General features: G+C 42.8%; 2 protein-coding genes across 5 annotated transcripts in view; one reads left to right on the forward strand and one right to left on the reverse strand.

The window, feature by feature from the left end:
- CRIM1 (cysteine rich transmembrane BMP regulator 1) overlaps positions 1-2,551 on the reverse strand; it is a 198,558-nt gene extending 196,007 nt beyond the window's left edge. For 3 of the 4 annotated variants that reach the window (XM_032178499.2, XM_032178498.2, XM_032178497.2), the window contains exon 1: positions 1,700-2,109. In XM_032178499.2, coding sequence (XP_032034390.1) covers positions 1,700-2,030 — 331 coding nt within the window. In that variant the 5' untranslated portion in view covers positions 2,031-2,109. Of the gene's footprint in view, positions 1-1,699 lie in introns of all 4 variants that reach the window. The other variant, XM_032178495.2, reaches the window with a different exon arrangement.
- A 25-nt stretch (positions 2,552-2,576) lies between these two features.
- Positions 2,577-3,586, forward strand: LOC131381282 (uncharacterized). The gene is made up of 2 exons (XM_058428121.1): positions 2,577-3,096; positions 3,354-3,586. The coding sequence occupies exons 1-2, from the start codon at positions 2,577-2,579 to the stop codon at positions 3,386-3,388; spliced, it is 555 nt and encodes a 184-aa protein (XP_058284104.1). The 3' UTR covers positions 3,389-3,586.
- Positions 3,587-21,444: the final 17,858 nt, after the last annotated feature.

The raw sequence follows: 21,444 nt of genomic DNA on the forward strand, positions 1-21,444 counted from the left end.
TAAACTTGAAGCGGCAGGGTTCAAAGATGCATCTTTTAGTCTAGGTCATTCAGAATTCCCAAAGTCAAAACACATAAAATGGTATCAGAAATTAATCTCATGGCCATTTTTCCTGAGGTAAGGCATAAAAACAAGTTACAAAAGGGGACAATACCAGGTGAGAGGCTTTTTTGTACTTCAGGCAAATGAACTCTTCTAACCCAATGTCTTACGGGTGCAGCAAAGCAAGTCCTTCCCCTCTGAGAAGAGTTCCCTTCACTCATCACTGCCCACTAGCTTCCAAACCAGAAAGGCCTCCCCTATTTTCCTGAACTGTCCAAACCCCAAAACTATACAGGTATAAATAAGTACCTATGTGTGTGTCTGTGTGTATTTAGAGAGAATCACAGCATTGAAGCCTTTTAATAGATCCGTTTTTATCCTTAAGGCTGTCACCTCCTTTTTCAGTATCCCAGCATACTAAACAAACACACACAAAGATGGTTCAGAATAAACCGTTCCCTGGACTGTGCTGGCTGTGAGTAGTGAGGAAGGCACGCCGGGCAGAGGGCGCCTGTCCCTCCTCGCCGCCTCCCCAGAAACGAGGCTGCTGCGTGCGCTCTGCTCACTTGCCAGGATGCCCCCGAACAGCATCATCAGCCCAACGTCAGCCCGAGCAGGGATCCCACTTCTAACTGATGCTTACCGAACCCTGCCCCCGTTAGCCACATCAAAATAACTCACTGCCTCGCTCTAGACCCCAAACCAGACCAGGCACCCTGAAGGCCGTGGCAAGCGGGCAGGGATTAAGGCCAACACGCACTAACACTGGCTCCCCAACGAGAAAGACTCCACTAATCGAACCTTTCTCCCTCCGTCCATCTCGACACCGCGGAGCACAAGGCGTGCTGGAGAAGCCAGCAGAACAATCCCCGCTGTCAAACAAACAAAAAGGAGGAACCGGCAACACGATAGGAAACACGCGGATATCTGACATTAAAAAGCAGCCACTAATAACAACAACTTTTCACTCCCAGGTGCAACCCCCACCCCCTTTTCCTTTCAGGAGAGAAAGCCTTTGACCGTTTTCAATGGGCAAATAAATGAGTAACCACCGTGTGTAACTTCCCCTGGGCTGACATATTCCGAGGCTGAAACTGATTTATGTGCGGAGGAGGAGGAAGGGGGTGAAGAAAGAGCTCAAGGAAAAAATAATAAAAGAGTCACTCGGGGAGTGCGAGCTGGAGACACGTCTCCTCTACCAACAGAAAAAGGACTTTCGCGGCCGGTGTGCAGCTCACGGTGCCACACTGCGCCAGTGCGGGGAGGGCGGTAGGGCCGGGCTCCCCGAGGGGCTCGCGCGCGGCAGAATCCGCAGTGCCCCCCCGCCCGCGGCGCCCCCACCTCGGGGTGCAAGGCCGGGCCACCCAATCCCAGCAAGAACGGCCACACGTGTGCGCGTCTGCGCGGGGACAGGGGCGATCCTCCACTCGCTCGCCCCCACCCACCATACCCAACCTCGCCCGCGGCTGCGAAGCGTCGGGGAGCAGGGAGAGGGAACGCAGGGCCGCGGGGGCACTCTCCCGGGGGCGGCGGCCTCCCCTCCTCCTGCGGAGCCCTCTTTCCTCCAGAAAGTCTCGGCCAAACTTTGTTCGGCACAACCAACGCCGAGGGGGCGGCGCAGGCCAGGTGGGAGGGGGCCCGCAGCGGGCGGCCGTACCTTCGCAGACGCCCGCTTCGTACTCGGTGAGGGAGTCGCCATTGAGCGGGGGGCGGATGACACAACGCAGCCCCCGGTCGCAGGTTCCGTAAATCCCGAAGGTGCCGCCGCAGCTCTCGTTCCTCTGGCTGGCGCACGTGTAGCAGCAGCCGCAGACGCCCTGCACGATGCTCCCCGGGCAGTTCCTGGGCTCCTCGCACTTGGACTCGTCACAGGGCAGGCAGACCAGCGCCCGGGTGCCGGAGCGCGCCAGCAGCAGCAGCAGCCCCAGCAGCGAGACCAGGAGGTGCCCGCAGCCGGCCAACCCCCTGCCCCCCGCCACCAAGTACATCCTCCTGCGCCGCCGCCGCCTCCTCCTCGCAGCCGGGCCGGGAGCGGGGCGGGCGCCCTCCCCTGCGCGGGGCACACGCGCCGCCGCCGCCGCACCGGCAGCCCGCGGTCCTCACCGCCCCTCTCGGGGCCCCCGGGGCGCGCCTCCCCTCGCGGGGCGAGGCCCCCGCCCCTTCTGCGGGCCGCGCCGACCCCGAGCCCACGAGCGTTGGCGCCGGCGGCAGCGACGGCTTCCCCTCCTCCTCCTCCTCCTCCCGGGAGGGAGGGGGAAAAAAGAAAAAAGTTTCCTCCCGGCAGCTCCGGTTCAACCCAAACTTCTGGCGCGGCGGCGGCGGCGGTGGCTGCTGCGCTCGGCTCCAGCCCGGGCCGGCGGCGCCTCCTCCCTCTCCTCCTCCGAGTCGGCCGGCCCCGCAGCGGCGCAGCCTCCGGGCCGGTCCCCGCCTCCCGAACTGCCGAGTGGGCGCGGTGGCGCAGCACAAGATCCGCGGCGTCCGCTCCGCGCGCCCCGCTCTCCTCACTCCTGCGCCGCTCCTCCGGGCGCTTGTTTATGGCTGGAGCCTCTGCCGCTCGGGCTGCGCCCTCCCCCATCGTACCTCCTCCCCCAGACCTTCCCCCCGCCCCCCCGTGCCGCGCGCCGCTCATTGGCTGCCCCCCCGCCCCCTCCCAGGCCCGGCCGGCCCCCTCCGCCTCCCCCTCCCCCTCTCGGGCGGCCGGGCCTTTCCTCCCTCCCTCACACGCCGCCTCCTCCTCCCGGTCTCCTCCTCCCCGAGCCCGGCGCACCGAGCCGGCCCTGCCACCGAGCCGCGGCTCTGGCCCCGGCACCGCGGGCGCGCTGCGGATGGGCTTGGGGCGCACCCAGCGAGCAGCGAGAGTGGCGGTGTCCCGGGCGCCCGCTGGCACCGTGGCCGCAGCGGCCGGCCTGGGAGCCAGGAGGGCGAGGCGGCTGCACCTTCGGGGCCAGACTGGAGTTCGAAGACTGGCGGGGACCCCAGAAGCTCGGGGCCGGGGCGATGGCTGCAGCCTCGGGAGGGTATCGCCGGATCGAACTCCGGGAAAGGGAAGCAAAGGCAAGGAACCTCCGCACACTGGATGAGAATCCATCTTCCACTCGAGCTGGGAATAGACTTTGTAACAGATATGATGTAATGGAGTCTCGGGAACCCTGAGACCTCTCTAGCGAAGCTGAAGTGAATTAATTAAGTGCTTTAAACGGTCTTGGTAAATATTCCGCGGGAGCTAGGGAGGACTGTTGGGATGGCTGTAGCTTGAGTTGAATTTTAACTGTCCTCATTCTGGGTTTTGTCGCTCTGCTGTCTGTGCCAAGGTGCTGTGTTACGGGAGGGAGTGACTGGAAAGTAACAAAGCTGAATCTTTCTCCCTGGAGTAAGGCTGAAGACTGGATTACTACACGCCTTGACATGACACTACACCCGTAGATCTCATGCATTATTAATGCCATATGACATTGCCGTTTTCTTTCTCAGTTCACGGACAGAAGTGGTGGGTTTTCACTGTCTTCATTGATTGTCAATGCATTAATAAAGAAGATGTGTGGTACATAGTCTTTGTGATAAATCAGGTAAGGAAGCAACGGAAGTGATGCAAAACGCACAGTGTGGTTATGGTTTCTCTTCAGTGGTTGTCAGAAAAGGTTCTCGTAATGATGGCTCTGTCATTGATGGGATATGAAGTAGTAATCCGCTCCATAGTGGCCTACCATTCACAAGATGGGTACCAAGTGAATAACATTAATTAATTGACAAAAAGTGACTGTGGTCAATGGGGGGAAAAATCGATCCCGTGGCAGGTGTGAAGTGGGAATGGCTGGCCCACCCTCTGATCCAAGATGGTCTGGCTGCAGGAAGGTGGCAGCCAAGTGGATTCTGAAAATCGTGACTAATGAACCGAAAGTTAATAGCTGGCAGTGCAAGGAAAGAGGAGACAAAGCTACCTTTGAAATGTTATGTTTGTGGAACAAATTTATACTTATGATAAATATTTTAGTTTAACCACTCTCTCTAATCCTGAACCCAAAAGCCAGAGTTACCAGTGGAATATTCCCCCATGATGGGCATCAGCAAGCTAAACATTTCTCCTATCATATTTCTTTGTGCAAGGAGAGGAAGAGGCTCATTAATTATCACTGATTATTATAGGGCCATGAGGAAGATGTTCAACCGTGGAAAAGGGGAGTGAGCACTGCATTTTCTAGAGGGGTTTAAAGAGTTGTTGCAATGAAATAATTCCTGCAGTTGTGTGGGAAGTCAGATTAGATGATCTCCAAAGGCCCTCATACCCTCTGGGTCCATAATAAGTGTTAAGTGGCAAAATCATTTAAACTATCCTAGGTTTTCTATTAGAAAAACCGAAGAGACTGGGCATGGTGGCTCATGCCTATAATCCCAGCACTTTGGGAGGCCAAGCTGGGCAGATCACCTGAGGTAAGGAATTCGAGACCAGCCTGGCCAACATGGTGAAACATGGTGAAACCCTGTCTCTATCAAAAATACAAAAATTAGCTGGGCGTGGTAGCGCATGCCTGCAATCCCAGCTACTCAGGAGGCCGAGGCAGGAGAATCACTTGAACCCAGGAGGTGAAGGTTGCAGTGAGCCGAGATTGTGTCATTGCACTCCAGCCTGGGCGACAGAGCAAGACTCTGTCTCAAAAACAAACAAACAAACAAAACTGAAGAAAAATAAAACACACATTGTTAAACATTATTCTTTCTTGTCACCAAACAAGGCACCAGCACTTCACCATGGGATTTGCCAACAAACTGTCATCATTGCTCTGTGTTAAAAGATCCCTTCCACTGTTGCAGAGGAGGTTATCTGTATTTCTGTTCAAATGCAAGTATAAAGACATTAAAATGTAGCAGATAACATTGTAGGACCTGCAGGAAAAGCCAAGGTCAGGTGATGAGAAAAATGCAGAAGTGAGAAAGCTACTGTGGGTAGGAAAGAAGGAGGTAATAAACATTGTCAAAGTTTAGCTTCTGTTTATTTTTAAGGAGATATATTAAGGATTAAGGAAAGCTACAGATGAGCACAGGCAAAGGATAAGTTGGAGATGACTAATCATTGTTCCTGGGACTTCAGAGGTAGAACCACCTGGAAGGTAAATGGACAGATACAAAATGAGAAAGGTTGACTTCCTACAGGAATTCAAGTCAGGTTTAGAAAGGACTAGGGAGATTCTTTCAGACGAAGATCATTGTATCAGCTCAAAAAGAAAAAAAAAGTTACATTACATATGCCCTTTGCCATAGAATTAATAGTCATAGAAGCAATAGAGAAAATAGGATTCCTTGAAACCAGTAACTAGTGGCAAATGAGAAACCTGCAAGGTCCTAGCAGCTTTTCTGAAACCAGTGTGTGAATCAGGAGCTCAGTTATAAACAGCTCTTTCTTCTCTGGGATCCAGGAGACATGATAATGAGGTAGTGAGAAACCGAGGCAATGATATTGAGGCTCAAATACCAAAGTATTTTCTTATCTTCAGAGACCAGACTATGGTTGCAGAAAGAGTTTGGGTGAGCCCAACATGATGACAATCAGGTGTCACGGGTGAAAGTGGACTAGGAAGAATTACCCTGAAATTGAATGGAACCTGAAAGTCATGAACGAATGTTAAGAATTAGAGCCACATGTGGAAGGCCTCCCTTTCTGGGAAGCCTTCTTGAGCTTCTTTATCTGTTCTACAGCATTTGTAAGTACCTCTGCTTGTAGCATTTATCATGTTACGTTATAGTTGTTTAAATAACTCTGAACCCAATTAGCTTGTCAGCTTATTGGAGAGGGCAGGATTTATAAAAATGCATGCAGGAATGAGTTGAAAAAGGGAGAGTGAAGAATTACAGTCAAAATGATATTTGAATATTATTGTCTGCAGCCCTTCTCTCTTGGTTTTAGTAAATACTTCAAAATCAGTACTTGAAAGGGATGGTAGGGGCAGGAGGGAGTCATTGAAGCTTGGGGTGGCGGTGGAGGGGGAGGGGTTGGGGAACAGGTCTGGAAGGAACCAGGAATTATGAAGTATTTCTGATGGAGGTCTAGAAGAAGAGATCGTCTGCCCTCTATTGGCCATCCTGGGGATTAATAAATTGTTGAAAATGTCGAAAATCATAGTGCCCATTTGTTGGCCTAAGCAGAAAGTGGAAATGAGAGGGCAATAGACAGAATGGTAGTGTTAGACCCCGCCTTTCCGATACAGTGTCCAGTCCACCTATAGTCACACTCTCTGTATTTTCTCTTCCTGAAATGAAAAGAAAAATGTAGAAGTTGCCTTTGAGTTTGACTCACATACTCTTGGAATTGAGTTGCACAAGAGAACAAACCTTGTTGTGTTATGAAAATGTTGCATATGTATTAGAAAGTGCTACGAATAAACCAGGTAACAGGTCTGGCCCGTTTTACCCTCTTAGGCCATCTCTCCGGTCTCCTCAGCTGGGATCACCTATATATGGGTGCTCACTTAATCTAGGCTTGGCCACTGCAGTGATATAGACAGACCCTAGTTTGGATGCTCGACCATCTGGATGTTGGGCTCTGAATCTGAACTTGAACTCTATTATCACCACGTAATACCTTATTTTTGCTAAGTGGGTTCTTATTTACCCTGCCTGTGAATGATAGCTGCTGCAGAACTACCACAAGGGTTACAAGACATCTGCACAGAACACAGGTTCTCTTTGATGTTTGGCCTAGGATCCTGACACACACACACACACATACACACACACACACACTCTCTCTCTCTCTGTGTACAAGTTTAAACAAGGTATTTATCCTTTCTGAATCTGTCTTCTCTGTAAAACAGAGACAAGAATACCAACCATACAGGGTATCGTGTGGATAAAATGATTGTTCTCCTGTTCTATTGTTATTTTTAGAGTCCTTCTAACTGAGTGTCTCCTCAAGTTTTATGCTTGAGCTGGAATCCCTGCTCTCTGTTATCTCAGCATCCATTGCTGTGCAACATCTGCTGGATCAGATATTTGCTTTTTTTTTTTTTTCTTCTTAGGATCTTCTGTTGGCCTTGTTTTGACAGTCTGTCTCATCTTGGCGTTTTAGCCTCTGTGATATTTTCTCAAACCCATTTTGGTCTCTGACTTATTTTAAAGAGCAGTAATTGGTAATGATAATAGTAATAGCTTACACTAATAAAGATCTTATTAATTACTAGTCAACATGCTAAGTGCTTCATATAGGTTATTTTAAGTAATCTATGGAAGAGCCCTGTAAGACCAATGGTTTCTATTATCTCTAGTGCCTTATGTTGTCTTCATTTTTTACAGGTGAGGAATCTGAGGTGTAGGAGGTTGTGTGGCTTGCCAAGGTCTCAGAGCTATGTGTATGGATATTAAGCTTAGAACCCAGTTCTATTCTGCCTTAAGGGCCTGTGTATTTAACTACCTCAATTCAGTAAGTTGGGTAATGGTGAGCTGCTTTTCTTTTCAGTTTTGTTGTTCTTTGTGGACCTCATTTAAAATTGCTAACATCTATGACAATATCTTGTCTTCTTTGCTAATTTGCATATAAGAAGATTAAATACTGATTAGCATTTTCTCAAAATGGAAATAAGACGATTGCTTTCCTAACTACTGAATAACAAATATTTATATGTTTGCCATGTGCATATTTTTTAATTACCTTAGAATATTACCACATTTAATCCTCCATATAACCTGATGAGGTAGGTACTGCATTTTACAGGTACATTTACACCTATTTAAAAGGAAAAATTGGGCTGGGTGCGGTGGCTCGTGCCTGTAATCTCAGCACTTTGGGAGGCCAAACTGGGTGGATCGCTGGAGCCCAGGAGTTTGAGACAAGCCTAGGCAGCATAAGGAGACCCCATATCTACAAAATAATAATAATAATGAATTAGCCAGGCATGGTGGGGTGTGCCTGTACTCAGGAGGCTAAGGTGGGAGGATTGCATGAGCTTGTGAAGTTGAGGCTGAGGTGAGCCGAAATTACACCACTGCCTTCCAGGCTGGGTAACAGAGCGAGACACTGTCTCTTACTTTTCCAATAAAGGAAAAATTGGATTTCAAACCCAGGCAGTATGGGGACAGAATCCACTCTATGCAATATTACTTCTGATGTATGTTTTTACACAAATACATGCTCACTGGGGGAAAAAATGAGAAAAGACAGACAAGTAAAAAAGAAAAAAAGAAGAAAGAAAACCATCACCTATAATGGTTTTATCTCTGGTGAGATAAAACTGCTGATAACATTTGTGACACATCCTTGAAGGTTTATTTTCCCCGTACAGTATAAAATATAAAATGGGATATGTATCTACCTCATAATTGGCTTTAACTTTCACATATACGTGGCATATTGATCTTTAGAATCAATAACTGCATCCTTTTTACCATTGATTATTATTCCACTGAATGTACATATTGCATTATATTTAACTGATTCCATATTAACATAAGTTTAGGGGTTTTATGTGCTTTACATTTTCACTATTATAAACAAAGCTGCAATATATTTCCTTTTAGCCAAATCTTCAAACACTTGTCCAATTATTTTCCTTGGCAAATACCTAAAGTGAAATTATTGTTTGTGGGTCAAAAGTTATGCCCATTTTCACATGCATTGCCAGATTGCCTTCCAGAAACTTATTCACACAAATTTCCTCAAACACTTAGTACAAGTTCCCATCTCTCCAGTGTAGAGGCCCTTCAGGTTAAAAACCATTTCTTCTTGCTTTAAAAGCACCTTCTATTGTAAAGCTTTAAAATTTTTTTAACATAAAAAATTGCTTTCACATTTATTATTTGATTCCATCCTTTAAAATGTTCAACATTAGGAGAGTTTAGCTGTGGATCACCAAATGTTTTAACCTTACAAATTGCCAAATCATGTAACCTGGCAAATTATTTGCTGTGTGGTTTTTAAAGAAAGTGTTATGTACTCAATTAAAGATTTCTCCTAAGAAGGAGTGTTTTTTATAAAACTGAACTAATAAAAGGGAATACATTATCGAGACCCTCCACAGGTTAAGGAAATTTATCCTGTGCTTTTAGACATTTTTCTGGAAAGCTGGAAAAAACAAGTGTAAGAAAATTGAGAAGAGAGGACCCAGTCATGCATTATAGTGAAGAGGAGGAATTTCCATCTGTTGCAATGCTACCCACCTATCTGTCTTCTCTTTCTACCCCACTGCCTGTTCTACTATGTGCTTTCAATAACCTGAAGAGTCATACATCCAAATTGTAGAAATTCTTCCCCAAATCTGTGTGGCATCTGTGTTAAGAAATACAGGTCAGTTTATTTCAACAATGACATCATTGACATACACATTTGTGTAATGTTTGTTTTGGAATTGCCTTGTGTAGTCCCTTGAGAAATAAGACACATTGTCCTATCTGACCCAACATATAATAAACTGAAGCAGATTATCTTCATTCACCAAACTGGCTCTAATTTACTTCTTATAATCTTTATCAAATTCACCCACAAACGAAGATTTACCACTGTTGAGAGTATTATAAAGAACCAAAACATGTTCTAGAGAAAATAGCAAAAGAAGAGTTTTTAAATAAAAGTAGGCATTGATGGTATCCATGGAACAAACAGACAGCTTTTCCAAGTAACTGCTGGCAAATGGACATCACTCATTTGAATGCAAATTCTGGTATTATGATGTTCTTTAGAATACTGATATTTTGTGCTCATGTCCTATATATCATGCAACTGCTGTGTCATTCAAACGAAAATTCATTACCTATTTTCAGGTGGGAAATGGTGGTGCTCACCAGTATGTCTGTTCCTTCTCTTCATTTCTGACACACAGCTAGACGACACTTACCAGCTTTCTTGCAGTGAGCTGGAGCCATGAAATGTGGATGGAAGTGATGGGGATCTTTTCCAGGGCTGGCCTCAGAACCCTCTCCACAGTCCTGCATATTGTCTTATTCCCTTTCTGCTGGCTGGCGGCAGGGCTTTGCATAGAGGACTCTGAAGCACTAGAAGAGTCTAGAACCACTAGATGGATGGATCCTGGGTCCTTGAATGACTGCATGAAGTGGACCTCTCACATACATACACACACCTCATTCAATTTCAGTGGTCTCTGATTTGAGTGACAAATGAATATTTACTGTGATAAGTCACTGACATTTGGGGCTTGTTTTAGCAAGTAGCCTCTCCTCACACAATTTTGGCTCAAATAGAAATAACATTGGCCGGGCATGGTGGTTCATGCCTGTAATCCCAACACTTTGGGAGGTCGAGGTGGGTGGATCACTTGAGGTCAGGAGTTTGAGACCAGCCCTGGCCAACATGGTGAAACCCCATCTCTACTAAAAGTACAAAAATTAGCCGGGCATGGTGGTGCACACCTGTAATCCCAGCTACTCGGGAGGCTGAGGTGGGAGAATCTCTTGAACTCAGGGAGTGGAGGTTGCAGTGAGCAGTAGAGATCGTGCCATTGTACTGCAGCCTGGGTGACAAGAGCAAGACTCTGTCACAAAAAAATAAAAAAAGAAATAACATTAAACATTTATTCATGTTCTCAGGAAAAAAATGCAATTTGACATGTACTTATAACTCACCTGCATTTGTTTGTTGACTATGTAATGAATGTGTAAAGATTAGGTTACCAATCCTGGCATTTAAATTATTTTCAGTATCATAATATTCCAAGTAGGGCTTAGCATTTTATTAGTACTGATTAATAGAAATTAAATAATATAAAAACCTTTCACTTTACTCAAATGGGAGAATGGCCATCTCTATTATGCTACCCAGTGGGTTTTAGTTCCTGAACTTTCACACTCTCAGACCATCTCTGCTCATGACTTTATTGTAGTAATCAAGATCCTATAAGCTCAAAAGAGAATGAGACTCTTAAAACCCCCATTTTCTCCCTTTCACAAGTCCTTCATATCCACAGGGTTATTATGAACTATAAAATCAGTACCATTTCCTATTTATCATTTAAACTTAAAGAATATTTTGATATTTTGATATCAGGTTCTAAGGTTATCATATCCATATTCCTTATCATTATTGTTGATAGCTTCATGTGTCTTGATCATATTATTGACTATATTTGTTGTACTTCACCAACTTTTTCAACCTCAAACTAAAGTTCATACAACAAATCAAGTTCATTGCCTAAAAGCTAGTTGCCAATGAACTATGACTGGGTAAATGAGTACTGGTTTGAGATTAGCCAGAAAAGATGGAACATTGAGCTCATAAGGCATGAAACCATGCAGAAAAAAATTATAAGAAATAGATTCCAAGAGTGTTTCCACCATCAGCTGATTATTGCCAAAGACCATGTCATGTTTCCCATTTAGATTTTGCCAGGAAGAAAAGCTAACCAGCAATGCCAATCACAGGTGTTTGAAGAAGAGGATTTTTCTATTTTTCCTTGACAAGCAATTATTAAATTAGGAATGTCTTCAGTGATGATGAGGCATTGTGCTGCAAAGTGCTCCAATAGAAAGAGCAAACTCTTGGAAATCAAGTTGACCTGGGATCAAATTCTGACTGCGTTTGTCACTGTCTCTATGTTTGAATATGTTATTTGTTTGAATTTCCTTTCTCTGTAGTCACTTAGGAAATTAGTACCTACAGGGTTCTGAGCGTGTAATAGATGCTCAATAATTCTCCTAGCATTTCTTATGATTGACTTTTTAAAAATTGTAATAGGGTTAGCTATTCACTGAATGTTTGCTACTTTCAAAAAGTTGGTGAGATGGGCTCTAGTCTGGTTCTAAAATATAGGGGTACTTCTCGTCTGTGTGAGAATCAAAGCAAAGGACTTCACTTCATAATCACTATGCTCCCTTGGCAGTCTGCACTTATCCTGTCATCTCACCTGTCTCCCCACTTAGGGTGCATGATTTCTTATTGGGCAGGATAGGAACTCTGAAGCCAGGAAACTGAATCCTACTTTCCTAATCATTAGACTGACTGCAAAAATGAATGTCACTTTCCTTACACTCAAAGGGCCTACTATCTAGTGTGAGCAATTGGTAAATCAACATTTTCAACATAGTGCAGTAGAAGTTTACTAAATCAGGTCTACATGAGGAAATTGGGGAAAGTTTCACAAAATTCCCTTCTACAAAAGAAAAGATAGTTGGATTGGATCTTGAAGGAAAAATAGATATTTACCAGGTTTATAGGGTAGGGGAGGAAGAGGAAGAGATTCCAAGCCAAAAAACAAAACCAAAACCAAACAAACAAAAACAGTGAAGTGCCTAAGATAGAGTTTGGAACATAGTAGGGATTCAATAAATGTTGAAAGAAGAAAGAGAACATAGACTTTTGCAATGGAAGGAAAAATTAACTTTGAGGCAACTGGTTGCTCAGTGGTAAATGTTAGGAGAGAGGATGGTAATATTGGACTGGATGATGAAGACCCAAAATCTGCAGCAGAGTTTAGACTTCATCCTGTAGGGTTTCAGAGACAAGTGGGACTTTTAGAGACAAGTGACCTCATCAGATTCCCATTTGTAAAGATATCATACTGCACTGATTTTAAGACATACTTTTAAAATATTTTAACAGTTCTAAAAGTAAGATGCATCCTACATTTAATGGCATATTATAGTTTGACAGTGTTAATTTTCTTTCTGGGTAGCATATAAAGTAAGATTTTTGCTTAGAAATGATGCCGTTTTTAATAGAAAATTGAAATTATGACAGCAGAGTAACAGAAGAACAACGAGTGGAAACAAGGTAACCCATTGGGAGACTTATCAAATAGCATAGCTGTGGGATAATGAGCAGTGGTGTAAAACCAAGCATGCATTGATAGATTTTAAAATTCCAAAATAGATTAGGAGTTCCTGAGTTTGGTGGATTAAATCTACCTTTTGGTTTTCCATTTTGTTATTTACTTTGCTTTGCTGCACAGCTAGAACCTGAAAAATGCTCCTAGCTTTTCACTAAAACCATGATTCTCAGGTGAATAACTTAAGTATAAATAGTATTATTTAATATCTGTTAGGTATCAAAATTTTGGGAGGAAAGTACAAGCCCTTTGTACAAAGAAGGACTACTTTTAATACCGTATCCAAGCGTGTCTGCTTTTTTCTCTGAGAGTTCTTGTAGAAATACAAAAAGTTTAAAAGCAATGGAAAAGCCTTCAGATATACCCAGATCCAACTCTTTCATTTCGTAGATGAGGAAAATGAAATCATGGAGTGCTGGTGACTTTAAATTTGCTGACTCTTAACAGCAGGTGTAGTTTGGAATAGTTTGGAACCCTCCTCCACCATCCTGTGTATCAGCAGGTTACTTGTTTATCTATCTCTGGATTAGCTCAGACTCCAGTTCTAGTCTTGAGCAGACAGTACAAATTATCTTCTACCTCCAATTGCCACTATCTAAAGTTAATAAATTTGTTACCAGTTCTCCTCTCTTTTTACTGTCTCATTATTACTTTTGCACAGACACCGGGTTGTGTGCATTCTAAACTCTGTTGATTAGATGATGGTGTTTGGGATAGGGCTCTGTGGCCTGGGCATTTGGTGCCTACCTTATCTTTTCCTTCTCCCCTCTCCTGCCTTCTCCTGCCCTCCCTCCCCTCCGCTCCCCTCTCCTTTCCTTTCCTTTTATCTTTCCTTTCATTCTTCCTTCCTTTCCTCTCTTCCTTCTTCTTTCTTCCTTCCTTCCTTCCTTCCTTCCTTCCTTCCTTCCTTCCTTCCTTCCTTCCTTCCTTCCTTCCTTCCTTCCTTCCTTCCTTCCTTCCTTCCTCCCTCCCTCCCTCCCTCCCTCTCTTATTCCCTCCTTTCCTTCCCTTCCTTTCGCTTCCCTTCCTTCCTTTTCTTTCCTCTCTTTCTCTCAACAGGGCTCAGGTGATCCTCCCACCTTAGCCTCTTGAGTAGCTGGTACTACAAGCATGTGCCGCCATGCCTGTCTAGTTTTTCTATTTTTTTGTAGAGGTGGAGTTTCACCATGTTGACCAGGCTGGTCTCGAACTCCGGAGCTCAAGCAATCGGCCTACCTCAGCCTCCCAAAGTGCTGGAATTATAGGTGTGAGCCACTGTGCCCTGCCTAGTGCTTGAGTTTCTGATGGGCACCACCTGTCTTTCTGTGCACCAGACACTATCATACTACCTTGAGGCACTTTGCCTGGTACCAGAGTAGCAGTCTCTAGAATACAGAACTCTGCCATAGTACTATTTTTTACGTTCATCTGATTTTGTATGTGGCATGCCAGGTGTAGCTCTATTGGATATTTACTTTTTTCTCCATGTCCCAAATTCTGTCATCCTTATTCAACATGAAAACCCCTTCTTATCTCTAAGAAATAGTATGTGCCAGTAGGGTATGCAGGGCTGTGGTCCTTCTTATTGGTTGGGCCAACTTTTTTATTCACCAGGAATCCTTTCTAATTGACCTCATTGGTCAGGCATCCGTTCTGATTAATCAGTGCTCATGCATTTTAGTTCTTAAATATTTTTACTGTCTCCTCTGCTTCCTAGCAACCATTAATTGAGCACATGAAACTGACTGTATGCTAAATGCTTTGGATATCTCATCTCTTTTAACCCTCATAGTAATCTCATCATAAGGTATGATCAGACAGATTTTTACAGATGGGGAACTGTAAAAAAAAGGTTCACAGAAATTACATAAATATTCTGAGGGTGGTGGCCATTTACCTTATTCAGAACCATGAGTTCACCTAAGGCCTACTGACCAATAGAGCTTTTAGGTCTTTCCCATCTCCTTGTCTTCTTAAATGCTGAAATGGCCAGGGAAATGAGACAAACTGGTCTAAAGTGATAAATTGATTTCATCATTGTCCTGTTCCTCAGCTATCTAAAACCTGTCTAGGTGATGCAGATACTGCATGTGTCAGTGTCAGAACTGTGAAAATGCAATATATCCTTGTAACAAACCTGCACATGTACCCTTGAATCTAAAATAAAAGTTGAAATTATAAAAAAAAATTTTTAAAAAAGAACTGTGCAAAGATATAAACATCTTTCTTCTTGTTACATTCTGGAAGCCACCAAAGGAGTAAAGGGAGAGTTCATTTTGGTTTGTTTCTCATTCTAAACTTTTTTTTTTAAGTTCCTAAAATAAAATTGTGGGAGTCTAAGCATATCATCAGGAAGCTTATCTGCAAGTAGAGCAGTAAAACACTCATTTTAAAAGTGCCTTAGGCTTGCCGGGCACGGTGGCTCACGCTTGTAATCCCAGCACTTTGGGAGGCCGAGGCGGGCGGATCACAAGGTCAGGAGATCGAGACCATGGTGAAACCCCGTCTCTACTAAAAATACAAAAAAATTAGCCGGGCGTGGTGGCGGGCGCCTGTAGTCCCAGCTACTCGGAGAGGCTGAGGCAGGAGAATGGCGTGAACCCGGGAGGCGGAGCTTGCAGTGAGCCGAGATTGCGCCACTGCACTCCAGCCTGGGAGAGACAGAGCGAGACTCCGTCTCAAAAAAAAAAAAAAAAAAAAGTGCCTTAGGCTGGGTGCAGCGATTCACGCCTGTAATCCCAGCACTTTGGGAGGCCAAAGGGGGTGGATCACCTGAGGTCAGGAGTTCGAAACCAGCCTGGCCAACATGGTGAAACCCCATCTCTACTAAAAATACAAAATTAGCTGGGTATGGTGGCACATGTCTGTAATCCCAGCTACTGAGGAGGCTGAGGCAGAAGAACCACTTGAACCTGGGAGGTAGAGGTTGCAGTGAGATGAGATGGCACCATTGCACTTCAGCCTCGGCAACAAGAGCGAAACTCTGCCTCAATAAATAAATAAACAGATAGATAAATAAAATAAAACAAAAAGAAAGAAAGAAAGTGCCTTAAAGTACACTTGGTGGTCTAAATGTGAACAGATCATGATTCTAAAATATTCCAATTTAATATTTGCTGAGCACTTGAATTGCTCCCAACTCTTTTCTACATACTTTATGTGCATCCTTTCATTTAATTCCCCAACAACTCTATGCAAGAGGGACTATTATTATCTTCATTTTAAAGATGAGGAAACTTAGGCACAGCGTAGTTAAATAATATGTCTTAGATAACCTAGATTATATGTTGGAGGCTCAGGATTTGAAGATAGGCAATTTGATTCCAAAGCACAAGCTCTTGATATAACCTAAAGAATGATAATGTTGTATTTAAACAAATATACAAGAATCAGATAAACAGATGATTGTTGCTTTTCAAAGGACTAGCATTGTCACCTTGGAAAAGTATACCCTTTCTAAGAATGTTGACATTTCTCAAAATGTTTTTGCACCTGATCTCTTATCTAATTACAAATCTACAAATTAGACTTGTTAGGTTCATATCTTTGATTTGATGAGAAACACTATTACCTTAGTACAAAGATAGTTTCTTAAATAAGTAAAATTGATGAATATTGCCCAACCCATGGAAATATACAAGATTGGGTAACTTCTCAAAGAAGAAATATAATTCACCCATGAACTTATAAAAAGATGTTCGAGCAAATACAGTCAAAGACACACAAGTTAAAACAATGAGAAAATGCTTTTTATCTATCAAATGACAAATATTTCTAAAGACTAGCAATATCCAGGATTGGCAAGAATGGGGGCAATAAATACTTTCATGAATTATTGGTGGTAATATAACTTGGTACATTTTTTCTGGAAAGCAGTTTGGAAACATGTATCAAAATATTAGCTGGACATATCCTGATTTAGATATCACAATTCCAAGAAAAAAATTCTTTTTCCCAGAATACTTATTCTAAGACAATTTCTTATTCTAGGAACTCTTTTTCAAAGAAGATAATGAGGGCCTAGCACAGTGGCTCACACTGGTAATCCCAGTACTTTCGGGAAGCAGGCCTCCCTGGCTTGAGGCCAGGAACTCGAGAACAGCCTGGGCAACACAGCAGGACCCCATGTCTACAGAAAATTAAAAAATTAGCCAGGTGTGGTGACGTGTGCTTGTAGTCCCAGCTACTCAGAAAGCTGAGGTGGGAAGATTGCTTGAGACTGGGAGGTTGAGGCTGCAGTGAGCCATGATTGTGCCACTGCACTCTAGGTCAAGGGCACAAATATCTAGGAGTGAGGATATTCATCATAGTGTTGTTTATAGTTGAAAATTTGGAAATAAGCTAAATGTTGAGTAATGGAGTGTTGACTAAATAAGTCTATGTAATGGAAAATTATAGTTATTAAATTGATGATGTGGTTCCATATTTATTGTTTTGCAAAGCTATCTGCAATATATTGTTGATGTTAAAAATGCAGATAATAATATAATAATTATGGTATAATCTCATCTTATATTATTTTATTTATATCTGTATTCATCTCCATATCTATCTACACAAAAACAGACAGATAATCAATACAGTTCTGTAAAGATATTCACCAATACATGAAGAGTTACTATCTTTGTGTGTTAGGATTTTACACAATTTTTTGTCTTCAATGTATTTTTATATTGTTAAATCTTTATTTTATAGTATATTTTCTCTTTATACTTAGGAAAAACAAAAACTCTGCATTTTAAAAAATTACTGTTATCTAGGTGAACCATTCACAATCCTTACTGGACACAAGTCGCAATAATTTTGCATTGTTTTCAAGAAATGAAATACACACACAAACGAAACGAACTTGCCATGTCTGAAGACATTCTTTTGTCATGTGAAAGATCAGTCTCAAAAGAGAATTTACAAAATTGTTTCATAGCAGTATGGAAATAAGAGTCTCCAAATGATAATGATACTTAAATTCTCAACATTTATTTGGAGGTATATTTCTGGACTATTTGTTAACAACACCATCTCACTGCTTTTATTATTGCACTTCATTTGCTCTGTTTATTCACGTCAGCTTTCATAAAAAATTTGAGAGCTGAGGCCTAAAGAAATTCTCTCACCCAGTAGATGAACAAGCTGTAATTTTTTTTAGCTTTGGCATGCATTGGTAAATGAATGCATATTTTTACTTGCTTGACCAAGCTCAGGAATCTGCAAGTCTGCTAACATTGCATTATGTGGATGATGCCCTGAATAATACCATGTGCCCTGTTGCAAAAGCTGAAGATGCGCTTGTGGAATTTATTTTATTCCGATTTATGAGGACTGCTGCACACAAATAGATTATTGTAGTGTCTGTGATTAATGGGACACCACATGGCTGCGTGGACTTCATAAATCATTTGATGCAATGTCTGAGTGAATTTTACTTGCAAAATCAGTTTCAATCAGCTTGACTTGAAAACTAGGTAAAGCAGAAGGAGGCATCCGATGGTGGGAGGTGTCTAGGTGGTGCAGCAGTCAGCACTGTGTCCAGTTTTATGTCTCTTGTTATCAGTGATGTGGAAGAGTGAATAAGCAGCACGTTAATTAAGTGTGCAGATGGAATTAGAAATGTCACAAATGCTGAGTAGTCCAGGGAAATGATACAAATTGGCCTAAAGTGATGTGGGGCTTGAAATAAAGGCCAAAAATACAACAGACTTAAGTGTGTGTGCACACACATATACACACATGAATCAATAAGTGATTCGAGAAGTCGGTTAATTTTATAACTCTCTTAAGATTACAAATATCATATGAAAACAATTTGGGAATAGTGAATATTAAAAAATGGCTGTAGGGTTTTATTCTAAGATCAATATTTAGCATTTGTTTTGTTTTTAAAATAATGATTTCTTTGCTTTTTTGATACATAGTACATATTCATTATAGAAGAATAAGAAGATACAAAACAACAGCAAATAAAAAGTATCACCTGTGATCCCACTCTTGGTGGTATATATAATCATATACGTATATAAACAAAAATGAGAAAATGAGATCATATTGCATATTTAATTTGGTATCCAACGCTATTCATGTAAAAATATTTCCTTTTAAAAGGCCAGGTTTCTGAGAAACTTGCTTGATACTCACCTTTCTCTGGCTCATTGAGTTTATTACCTTTAATCTTAGTAATTGGAAGCTCTGAGAAAATTACAAAAGGCTAATTATTTGTAAAGGCAAACACCGAAGAGGAAAAAAGGAAAAGGAATTTTCTTTGAATTCTCTACCTACTACTCAGAAATTCCTGACATTGCTAGCTAACCATCCATTTATCTTAGCCCTAATGAGTCAGTCTTTCACCAAAAGCACAGTCACAGAACCTCCTCTGTCTTTCTTGACACTGTGGGGAGGATGGCCCCTGATGCTGAGAATTATTGGCAATTCGGTAGAACTGTTATTATGAACCAAGGAACACTACCACTTCCATAAAGGATTTAAAAGAAAAGGCAATTTTCTACATGATTATTCACAATCGTCAAAGAAAATAGTAATCTAAGATAAATGTCCTTTATAGGGTTGGGTCAGAGGAAGGATGAAGGAGGGAAAAGGAAGAGAGAGAAGGGGAGGGTGGCAGGAAGGAAGGAAAGAAGGGAAGAAGAAGTCTGCTTTTTTCCCCTTTGAAATGTTGCTCTGAGCATGCATGAATGTGTATGTAAGATGGAATTTTATCTCTAAGGAAAACTGAATAAATGAAATAAAAGCCTAATTTAAACTAACATAGGCAGAATCTGAATCCACTATGAATCAAACCTGAAAGTATAGGGGAAAGATTAAGCATCAAGAGAGACGAAAATTATTCTTGGAGTTAATTTAGGAACATTGAATTTGGCATCAGGTAGGCTTAACAGGAGTTCAGCTTCCTCTTTCCTGGCTATCAGTTCTCAGTGATGAGGATCACAGCCAGGCTGACCTTGGCTAACCTGTTCTTGCGGTGGCCAGATAAAAGGGACAGAGCTATGAGCAGGGGTCAGGGTACCTGGGTTTGGTTTTTCAGTCCACCACCTGGCTGTCACCAAGCAATTCCTATCACTTCTTTGAGCCTCAATTTTCTCACTTATGAAATGATGAATTTGCCATGGATCATCTCTAATGTCCTGTTCAACAAGACCTGTAGTTCCGAATTTTAGCTGCGCATTAGAATTACCTTGAGAGCTTTTAAAATCCAACGGGCAAGGGCCTCGCTCCAGACCATTCATTTATATCAGAATCTCTGGGGTGGGTCAAAGAGACAAACATCAGTATTTTTATGCTCCCCCAGTAATCCCAATGTGCTACTGAGGTCAGACATCTCCGAACAACAGCAGACTATTTTTTATTCTTAAAAAATTAAAGAAAAATAGCTAACATTTATTGGATGCTCACTATACACCAGCAGCACTTTATACACTATGCTTCATTTAATCCTCCCAAGGACCCCAGGAGTTACAATTTACTCCAATACAATAGCTACAAAAATTGAAGCACATACGAGTTGTTAGGTAATTAGTCTGAGGCTACCCAGCTAGTAAATAGCAAGCTAGAATTCTAACTTAGGCCAGTTGATTCCAGAAGCCATGACCTGGTACCCTACACCTCCCTGCCCACTAAGCCATGCTGAAAATACAGAAATCTGAACAGCCTCTTGTAAGTGGAACTCAGCTTTTCATGTTTGGTATTACTAGCATTTTTTCCGTAATATAAAACTGTGTGAGGATATTTCATTCTGATTCTATTTCCTGTCTCTACTTCCAATTTTACAATTTATTTTAATTTTCACTTAGAGTGAGTGTGATATGGGCTGGGTTGTAAAGCATCTGCACAAGTATAGCCTCATGTAATGTTAACTACTGTTTATTATATAATGCATGCTATGTGCTAGCCACCATCCTAAGTGCTTGTGTTGTAGTATATATTATATATATATTTGTATATATTTATACATATATATTTTAAATGACCACAATATATTGAATCTCCTATCGAGAAGTAGTGTCTATTACTTTACCTCTTCACCCTGGACTTGGTCATATGGCTTGCTTAAACCAGTGAGATATTAGCACATGTGACGTAAGGCTTGAAAAGTGCTCAGGCACGGGTGTGTGACCTTGCGTTTCCAGCCTTTAGAACCCAGTCACCTCGTGAAAAAGCCCAGTGAGGCTACTACATGCAGGTGAGACATGGCTCAGCCACCCCAGCCGAGTGCAAGACATATGAGTGAGACCATGTGGGACCAGCCAGCCCAAGCAGACCTGTGCACTGACTCCCAGCACATGAATGGATCTAGGAGAGACCAGCAGAAGAACTGCTTGGTTGAACCCCATGCAAACTGTCAACACAAAAGAGGTATGAGCTGATAATTATAATTGTTGTCTTAAATTATGAAACTTTTGGGAAGTTTTCTATGTATCAAAAGCTAACTGATTTGGGAGGCCGAGGCGGGCGGATCACGAGGTCAGGAGATTGAGACCACGGTGAAACCCCGTCTCTACCAAAAATACAAAAAAAAAAAATTAGCCGGGCGAGGTGGCGGGCGCCTGTAGTCCCAGCTACTTGGAGAGGCTGAGGCAGGAGAATGGCGTGAACCCGGGAGGCGGAGCTAGCAGTGAGCCGAGATCGCGCCACTGCACTCCAGCCTGGGTGA

This window comes from Hylobates moloch, unplaced genomic scaffold (genome assembly GCF_009828535.3).
Source record: "Hylobates moloch isolate HMO894 unplaced genomic scaffold, HMol_V3 SCAFFOLD_15, whole genome shotgun sequence".
In the NCBI taxonomy this organism is placed as follows: domain Eukaryota; kingdom Metazoa; phylum Chordata; class Mammalia; order Primates; family Hylobatidae; genus Hylobates; species Hylobates moloch.